This window comes from Mytilus edulis, chromosome 2, assembly GCF_963676685.1.
Source record: "Mytilus edulis chromosome 2, xbMytEdul2.2, whole genome shotgun sequence".
In the NCBI taxonomy this organism is placed as follows: domain Eukaryota; kingdom Metazoa; phylum Mollusca; class Bivalvia; order Mytilida; family Mytilidae; genus Mytilus; species Mytilus edulis.
Genome location: NC_092345.1, coordinates 78,771,890 through 78,782,019, shown reverse-complemented (window position 1 = coordinate 78,782,019; position 10,130 = coordinate 78,771,890). Strand labels below are relative to the sequence as shown.

Genomic DNA, 10,130 nt, shown 5'->3' with positions numbered 1-10,130 from the left:
ATGTCCATGAAACTTTGGTGAATTGTTTATATCTATTGATGTAAGCTCTCTTTCAATTTTTATAAATTTCAGATTTTAAGTTTTGGATTTATGGGGCTTTATTCATAAAAAAAAGTAATGAATTTTTATACTTAAAAAAGGGGGATTTTATGAAACTTTGGTGAATATATTAATGTAACATCCCTTTTGATTTGTATATATATTTCTAGTTGATCATATAAATTCATTTAAAGCATAAAAGACAAGTTAAAAGAGCAACGGGCGTATCATGCGCTAAAGCGCAGCCCTTTATTAATAATGTGACACTAGCTATAGCTACGAGATATATAAAAAATTTAATAAAATATGATTTTTTTCTTCAATCTTTAATGAAAGTGAAATAGTGAAATAATAATTCGATTTTAGCCGCCAGTATGGTATAATTTTGTCAAAATAACCTAAAAAACATTGATGAAGAATTATTCACTTGTGAGTGAATAATTAGACCTCATTGAATTCATATTCATGTGAACTTCAAATGAACCCCCTTAGCTGGAGATGCATAACGCATGAATTGTGTGCATGTTTGATTATTTAAAGAAAAAGAAAGTGAAACAATGGTAAATCATTTGATTGAATGATTCGAACCTTGAAAAAATCATTCTTTTACAGGTAAAACGATGATTAGCATATATTTTTTTTTCTACAAATGAAGTTTAATAGAACTACAAGAATCCAATTGCATGAGTTCCGCTTTCTTTTTATATCTTTTTGTTTACATCGCTTATATAGGGTATGGTGGTCTTCAGGAGGTCAACTGAACAGTTAAGTAGATGGTGTCTAGACTAAAATACACACTAAATGAATATATATATATAGTGGCATCCACAATTATAAACAAATAAAAGAATATCGCCTAATAATTGGAAATTCAAACCTTTTCTAATGGGTTCTTGTAAGAAGTATTTATGATATTTGGTATGCTGTTGATTTTGCCTTTTCCCTGATGAACACATCTATCATTAACCATGTGCCTTCCTTATTTTGTAAAATACATTATATTGGACTGCTTTAAAACCTCTCTGACCTGTTTTAAGTGCAGATTGCTAGAGATATTTGACTGCAAAGTTATATTTTTTATTAAAGGTAAGATCTGTTGGTTAACTGTATGAATTGGTGTAAGTCATATTGGCAAGCCATGTTTGTTGTCACTGCTGTGAAGCCATGTGTAAAGAAAATAAAGCTCCAGCCTCAAATAAAATCTTTTGTTCATCATAGTCCTGTGAAGTATCGTGGGAAAGCTTCAAATTATTTTACATTTTTAATTTTACCAAAGTACACAGGAACTAGTCGAATATTTTTTAGATGAAATTTCATTCTGGTATATTTTATCTAAGGAATTTACTTGGCAAATTGATGCAATTGAAAACAAATCTGATTAATGATATGTTTAATATATCTATTGTCTGTTTGTTTATCCTACAAATAGTGCAGCATTTTTGTTACATTTTGTGCTGGAGCAACACTCGAAACGTTTGAACTGTTGATTGAGATAAGTCACTTTCCCAGCCGATTGCAGCTGTGCTGGTAACACTGCACATGCCTGCAAAAAAAGTATAAGTATTGTAAGCATTACCATTCATATTTAATTACAAAAACAACGTAATTTCATATAAAAAAGAAGATGTGGTATGATTGCCAATGAGACAACTCTCCACAAGAGACCAAACGACACAGAAAATAACAACTATAGGTCTTTTTAACGACAGAAAATAAGGTCTATAGGTCTTTTTTACATGAAGTGTAGATTGATCTTTAAGGTTTTTAATAGTTTATTATCATTTTTACATTGTGAGTTTGTACTATTCTGTACTAGTCTGGTGAGTATTTAATCTTTTAAGCATTTATGTAACATTTGACTTTGTCATTTTATACTACATACTGGTGAAGGTACACAGTCTAGGTAATATAATCCACTGGTCAACTGTCCTGTCAAACACGACTGAAAGATATAATATTAATGATAGAACATATAAGTATTATTGATTATAAAGCATAAACTAACATTTAGAATAAGGGACGACCATTTAGGGGTAAAAAGGGGGGGGGGTGCAAATGAATATCCAGGCCTGGTATGAGCTAAAAAACGAATAACCTTGCATTGTAAAAATTTGAAAAAAATAAATTCTGCAACACAAACTGCAGGAATCAATCGTGTTCAAACATGCACATAATTTTTTCTTGCATGCATAGCAACAGATGTAAATGAATAATTAATCCTTAAAAGCTACCCTTACATCTAGTATATCAAATGAACGTTCCTAATGTAAAATTAAGCATTGATGTTTTTTTAATTCGTGCCACAAAGACCGTACAGGAACATGACTAACCAAAAGGAACTGCTTTAAATACTGTTCTCTATCTGATACGAAAAGCATTAAGAAAAACTCACAACTCGCTTTAAGTTCAAGTCAGATCTTTGAACCGGTTTTATTTCAATTGTTTGCTAAATATTAACCCGCTTTATCCAGGCGTTTAGTTAAATACAGATTATAATTTTTTTAGACCAAACAGACGAAGTAATCAAACACATTTTTTTTTATATAAAGGACAGTTTCATTAAAAAAAAATATATAGAGAATACCGACATTTAGTCCACTAAGAGGCAGATTTGAAAGGAATAAATGACATTTAACGGTTCCGATTCTACTTCAACATATGCCTATTTCGACCAGTTATGTCTCTTTTGTGATCCTTGAAGCACACCCTTATACAAATATTGAGGAGCTGATATAGACAAATCGGACAATAACAAAAACGAATGCCACCAGTGCTCATACATTGTTCTGGGTTCATTTATGTATGATTGAACATTTTGCCGGTGTTAAGCGTGCATGTAGCTCAGTACTCAGTATTCCATCCTACCTTACTTGTCTAAGGTGGAAGGGTTCCGAGACCAGAGTTCCCCCTTGAACTGAAGTTGGACAGATGGTGCATGAGAAGCCATGCCGATCCTAATATACCTTATTGGTATATCTGTCTGCCATTCCACTATAGTTTTAAGGGTCAGTGGACGGGTTTTCCTTTGCAAAGAAATGCATTTTTGATTCTGTTTTCTATGATTAGAGCCTCATAGGTGATAAGTATATAGCTAACGGTGTAATACGCTTAAAATAAGGTATTGTTGTAAAGAATGGTGTAACCATTGGCATCTTGATGTAATCTTTGATTGTTCGTGCTTCACACATGTACTTAAGTCTGGCCCTTCATGAAAGAAAGGATCAGCTGTAATTTCATACATGTCTGTCGCTTTATCTATTTTCAACTTTAACCAAGAATTTCTATAGTAAATAAAGGGAACAGTAGTATACCGCTGTTCAAATTTTACTATATAAATACTTGCTTTAGTGGCATCATCGACTTCTGCAGTAGAAATACAATTAATTTCTCGTTCTAGATAGGACGCCTACTGACATAAAATATTGCTTTTTTGTTGTATTGATTTAATTTTGGTGATAACGCCACATTTAACAGTATTTTCCATATCGTGGCGATCAGATTTTATTGGTGGAGGATTTACCGACCGTGCAAGGGCTGTATAGCCAGTCAAGGTCGTTACAACCCTGTATAATTAATCCAGTTTAATCAATATGCGGGCGCTGCTAGTATGTTGCTTCAAAGAAATGGAAAGTTTACATTGCGGAGGTGTAACGTCTCTTTCGTCAAAATGTAATTAATTACATTCAAGCATTTTGATGATGTCAGTTTCAGAAAACTTGGTTTGATTCAAATTGTTTTTATAAGTATCATTTAGCCCATCTAGATTAGCATCTTTAAACACGATATTTGCATCTAGATACCGAATATATCTTTTGTTGAACGAGGATGTAGAAGCATTTAAAATTAGTTTGAATTTAAATATCATATACAGATACAAAATATATGAAGTGAATTTTTTTATAATCGATTTTTGAGCTCTCAAATAATCGACGGCTTGTTTTCACTCATACACGGTCTTAGAGTGGAGTTTATAAAAGGTAATATCAAAAGGAGGACCATAATACATTTATATACCTATACCAGCTACTTACAGATCCTGTTGGACAATGCTTGGCAAATCGACAATTGCTTAGATCTGACAAAAACTTGCACGAGTAACAGGTGAGGTGGTTAGAATGTGCTGGTGTTGTTGGCGACATGGTAGTTGGTGATGCAGTAGACGTCATAGTGTCTGATGTAGCAGACATCGTCGTGTCCATCGGTGTGTCTGTGGTTAAGCAAACAGATGCAGTACTGTATTTAGACAATTTTCAAAAACATTAAACAAATTATCAATTATAATGCATTATTTAATCCATATATGCCCATTCTACCTAAACAAAATCATGCTTATATTACTGTAATCACTTGACTGATGTATTTTTGTCTTTCTGTGACAAGAGGGATTCTGTGAGACATACTTATGCTTATCTGGGAACGGCATTAAGTTTTTTCATATTTAAGGATTTTTAAGTACTGTGTAAATTCTTGTTTGTTTAGCATTATTTAACTTAACCTCACATTTATAGACATTTTGTCTTTGAGGCTTTTGCATACATTCATTCACGATTAGTGAAGGAGGTGGAGTTCAGTTTGTGTTAAATATATAACATTTATTTGAACAGAATATTGATGGATGAGGGAAATACAATCAAAATTACGAAACAAGACATAAGTAGTTATCAAAGGTACCAGGTTTATAATTTAGTACGCCAGACGCGCGTTTCGTCTGCATTAGACTCATCAGTGACGCTCATTTCAAAATAGTTATAAAACCAAACAAGTACAAAGTTGAAAAGCATTGAAGACACAAAATTCCAAAATGATGTGTCAAATATGGCTACAGTAATCTTGGATAAGAAAATCCATAGTTTTTCCAAAAAATTCAAAATTTTGTAAACAGGACATTTATAAGAATGACCATATAATTGATATTCATATCAACACACCACAGGAACTGACTTTGCTGATAAAACATTTTGAGTTGTTAACATAATTTTGAATTATTATTCGATCAGAATATTTTTATTTTTCAGAATTGATTGATTGGTCTCAGAATTGTGTAAAAGCAAAAACAAATACATTTTATTATATTTCTTAAATGATCTGCATAAATATAAAATTAATATTTAAATGTTATTGGTCCGTTAGATTTTTTTCTTGGTTTACGCTTCAATAGACAAATGTCTAAACTATGCCAATGTTAGTTTGATAAAGTCAATCGCGATACACATGATGGAATCCTGGGGTTCATAGAGAAAGAAAACAATAAAACTAAAAAAAAACCTGATCAAACAAATTTTTATCGGTTATTGGTATATTAACAGAACCGCTTACTAAACAACTTTACATGATAGTTCGTTAGACTTTTGTTTCGTTTGTGAGTTTGTCGGCCAGAGTTAACATATCAATGTTAAACCGCTTAAATTTTTTTGTTAAATCCTATAGTAAACTCCATTTACCTGGTGTATCAACTAGTGCAACCGTAGATGTTTCTGCCTCCACATATGATGTTAGAACAAACAGGCAAGCTAAAACTAAAACATATGATAAAGTTTAATCATTATAATCAGTGTTTGGTCACCAGAACTAATGCGCACAAATACAGTCATCTACGTTTTATGTTGGAAAACAATCAATAAGTTGCCTTATAAAACTAGTAGATTTAATAACATGAGATGTTCACCCTTTTTGTAGAAAACTATCAATTTGTAAAGACATCTAAAACACTATCAAAAATAAATCTTAATAACACCTTTTAAGTAAAGATAATGAGCATCCTTAAAAACCGCTAGGTTAAACTGCATACTTGTCAATTTACCTTTTGTGAATTCATCCCTGTTTTGATGAAATAGTTATTTCATGTGCTGTTTAAATTTTACATTGTATTTATATACCTTGTCAAATGTTAGTTGTTAATAGATATATTATCAACACGTAGATCAGGATCTTTCGGGGCATATGAAATCACCCCCGTTATTGACGGGCTCATTCTTTATTTTTGTCCATGTTGTGTTTTGTGTTCTGTTGTTTTTCTTTTGGTCTTTTTTTATTTATTGCTAAAATTTTGTAAGTTTTGTGATTTTGTCAATTCCCTGTTGAATTAGTGTTATATTATCAATTGATTAGTCTATGTGCCAAGTAACTCTTCAATTTATATGCCAGACGCACGTGTCAACTATATTAAGACTCATATATGGCATTCACATCAAACAGTTGGAAGGCCAAATCAGTGATACGAATTTTAAGTTCACATATTGGAATTTTCGAAAAGGTTTTGCTAAATATGGTTTTGTCTGCATGCAAGATTTATTTTCAGACCAAGTGCTTCCAAGTAATAGTAACTTTACGTCCTCCTTCTCTTTTAAATATAATATAGCCAGTGATGTCTGTAAAAAATATTTTGAAGAAAAATATATTTGACTTTACAAAATTCCTAGCAATGTTATCAGTGATTCAGCAAAATTCTATAAAAAAATATTTTAAAATTCACTTTAGGAGATCTCGAGGATACAAAAAATTAAGCAAAAATTTAATCATATTTTTCCCCATTACAACTATTATTTATTATACTTTTAGTTGTTCTATGATAGGGTACAAATTTTAGTTATTCTATGATAGGGTACAAAAATCAACCCAAAAAATCAACTTGTTTTGGCCGCAGATGACTTTTAAAATGTTTATATCATTGAAAAAAGCAAATAGTAAGCTTAAATGAACGGCGATCCCATTTTTTCATTTTATTTTTCTATTAAGCATATGATAAAAAGTGAAATCACAAAAATACTGAACTCCGAGGAAAATTCAAAAAGGAAAGTCCCCAATCAAATATCAAAATCAAAAGTTCAAACACATCAAGCGAATGGATAACAACTGTCATATTCCTGACTTGGTACAGGCATTTTCTTATGGAGAAAATGGTGGATTGAACCTGGTTGTATAGCTAGCTAAACCTCTCACTTGTATGACAGTTGCATCAAATTCCATTATATTGTTAACGATGCGTGAACAAAACAAACAGACACAATAGGTAAAAATGTCAAAAAAGGGGTACAGCAGTCAACATTGTGTTATCATCTTAATCACTATAAAAACAAAAAATGTAACGAAGAAGCACAAAAACATGAAAAAGGCATTTACATCAAATGTAACATCCTCATCTTGCTTATATTGTACGATTTTATTTATCTATGTAAAATCCACCCATAAAGGATGGAAGGTTTTAAGTACTGTTATAAAATTGCGCGTTTGAAATTCGCACAGGTAGACATAAAATAATTTTGTCGTTCAAAGTATGACGGGATACATAAATACAGAGTCACGTAAAACAGTTCATTGATAGAAAAAAATAGCGAAAACCTATATTTGAAAAAGTAATGGATTTATACCCTCGTGCCCCCTTAAACTGCAAGCTTATGATTATAAAAAAATCTGTATTATTAATAGGCTTTCTATAGTTCAATTCGCTGTAACATAATATTTTGTAATGTAAATACACCCAAAAAATAATGTCCCATATACTTCATCATCGAATACGTTTAAAACAAAAAATAAAAAAATAAAAAAAACATCTGATGTCATGTTTTGAATATTTTTTGTCATATTTTATTAAAAAGTGGTATTTTGGGCGTAATTCACATAAACCAAGTGTTTATTTTTAAAGTTTGTGTATTTATTCGATTATACGAGTTATGATAATGGTCTGGTCAATTATATTAACAATCAAAGTTGTGCATGTTGGGATTGAAAGTTATTGTGAAACTACCTTCTATAGGGGCGCGGGAATAAGACGTGCATATTTCAAGTTACTTAAAGATCTGTTCGTGTTCAAACAATCTAAGCATCTTCTCGCTTGCAATAGAATTAGAACATAAGAATTGTGTACCTTTTACAAAAGTATTCCCCATTTATAACTAACAGACACATTGGCAAGGTTACAAGAGCGCAATTATTTGTTTACATTTTACCGGCAAGTTTTTTACCCCAAGATGGTACTCAGAATAGAATCCTATATGGTTGATACAGGATTGGAATTACATTTAATCGAAAGCTTATCCAAGGTTTAAAAATTGCCGAAAATCATATTCACATTTTACGAAATATAGAAAATTAGAAAATATCTTCCATTTCTTCACGTCGGAGCCATTAAAAATATGCCTTTTTCATTAAGCGAAAAAAGTAGACGATCTTTTTTTTTTACCCTTAGTTTGTGTAGTCTTCGAAAAAAAAAATACGGAACACTAGTGGTACTCTATGGAAAATGCATTACGAATAATTGCGCTCTTGTAACCACAAGATTCGTCCTATTTTGTTTCATTAAAAACATGGCCAACGTAGATACAAGAATATTGTCGCATGTAGAGACAAATCCTTCTTTGTTAAAAATCACTCTGATTCAAACAACAAATTCTCTGAAACTGACATTATCAAGATGCTACATTTCTTGAATGACGCACTATTCATGACAATCTACTTTATACAAATGTGTTATAAAGTGTCTTGTTATAAATCTATAATACACAGTTTTAGGAAAATTGATGTTTAACCGACATATGCAACACGACAGATGCTACATGTGGAGCAGGATCTGTTTACCCTTCTTGAGCATCTGAGATCACCTCGCTTTTTATTGTGGTTGGTGTTGTAACTTGTGTTTTGTGTACTGTTTTATGGTTTGTGTACTTGAGGGTCTCAGGAAAGATTTGTCTGTTGTAACTAGCCTTTTTGAATAAATAATTTACTCGGCTTATTTTATTATAATTAATTGTTTCCATTGGAAGACATGTGTTTTCCCCTTCCTTTTCAAAGATTTGAGGAAAGTTGTGTACTTTTAATGTGACGTCATCAGGCATGGTCGCCTTTTTTCATGACGTCATAATAAGAAAATTTAGAAGAAAACAAGAAAATTCAACGTCACAATTAAATTCCAACCAATTATTTTCCGAGAACAGATTTTTCACTAGTGAGGAGAAATATACACCGGTCAGGAAATGAGAAAATAGCACAAAAATTAGAGAACATTTCATCTCTGTATAGTAACAACCAAGCAAAACCTGCTAACGGAGTAAAATTATTGAAATGATAATCTAGATCTGGCATTTCCTATCATGATTTCCTTGATAGAGCATTACTGCTTACTAAAAAGCAATTGAACCAAAAATTCCAAGTGGGAAAGTTAAAATTATCCCTTCTCAAATAGGAGTAAATTGACACTTATTGAACATCTGTTTCAAAGATGACTACGAATATGTTTGGTCGATGCCACTACTGGTTGACGTTTTCCCCAGTTGGTATCACAAGCCCGGTAGTCAGCACGTTTGTGTTGGCAAGAATTATCATTGATGTGTTAAAAACTTGGAATAAACTGTTAATAAACTTCTTTTGAAAGGCTGATTACTTTTATAGCTTATTTGGCAAAGCCTTGGCAAAAAAAACCAAGTTCTTCGTACTTTCTTTTACTTTTTTAACGTTTTTGAGTCGAGCGTCACTTTTCAGTTTTGTTTTAATAATTCAGTTGCATGAAATTTCAAGTTAATGTAAATGATACGAAATTACTAGTATTTATTCACATTTTTTTGTATCTCTAAGTTATAAAACAACTTATGTAATTAGTATTTTCCTGTTTATATACAGTGTATATAACAGATTTCGAACAAGACTCTTTGTAAAAATAACACATTTAACAGGTTGTAATAGAATTCATATTATTCGTCATTATCAGAAGCATAATTCTTACCACACAATGTATTTGACGCCATTGTCAATTGCTTGTTTTAGAGATAAGCTTTAAAATTATGTGACACAAAGGTTATACAGATCTCCCAGATAACGAAATACATAGGACAAATGTAGTAATTATCTGTAACATATATCAAGAAGTTAATGGTTTTCTAGCTTGAACAGAAGGACCAATAGATAATGCATATAATAGTCCCAGTACGAATGTACTTTGTTTGTTTGAGAAAGTAATACTGTAACACTAGATACAACACGTAGGAGTTTTTATAACCAAAAAGGAGTATTTCTTTGTGACTAAACAACTGTTTCATTTGTTTTGTTTCATTTTGTTTATGAACTACCATCAATCATATAATTAAGAGTCACCCTTATTA

At 31.5% G+C, this 10,130-nt stretch overlaps 1 protein-coding gene across 1 annotated transcript; it reads right to left on the bottom strand.

Moving 5' to 3' along the window:
- Positions 1-1,414: 1,414 nt before the first annotated feature.
- On the bottom strand, positions 1,415-9,870 carry LOC139513033 (uncharacterized). Its single transcript, XM_071301115.1, has 5 exons — positions 9,755-9,870; positions 5,481-5,555; positions 4,071-4,246; positions 1,922-1,981; positions 1,415-1,582 (listed from the first exon to the last, which is right to left on the bottom strand). Exons 1-5 carry the CDS (start codon positions 9,774-9,776, stop codon positions 1,454-1,456), a joined length of 462 nt encoding a protein of 153 aa, XP_071157216.1. The 5' UTR covers positions 9,777-9,870; the 3' UTR covers positions 1,415-1,453.
- Positions 9,871-10,130: the final 260 nt, after the last annotated feature.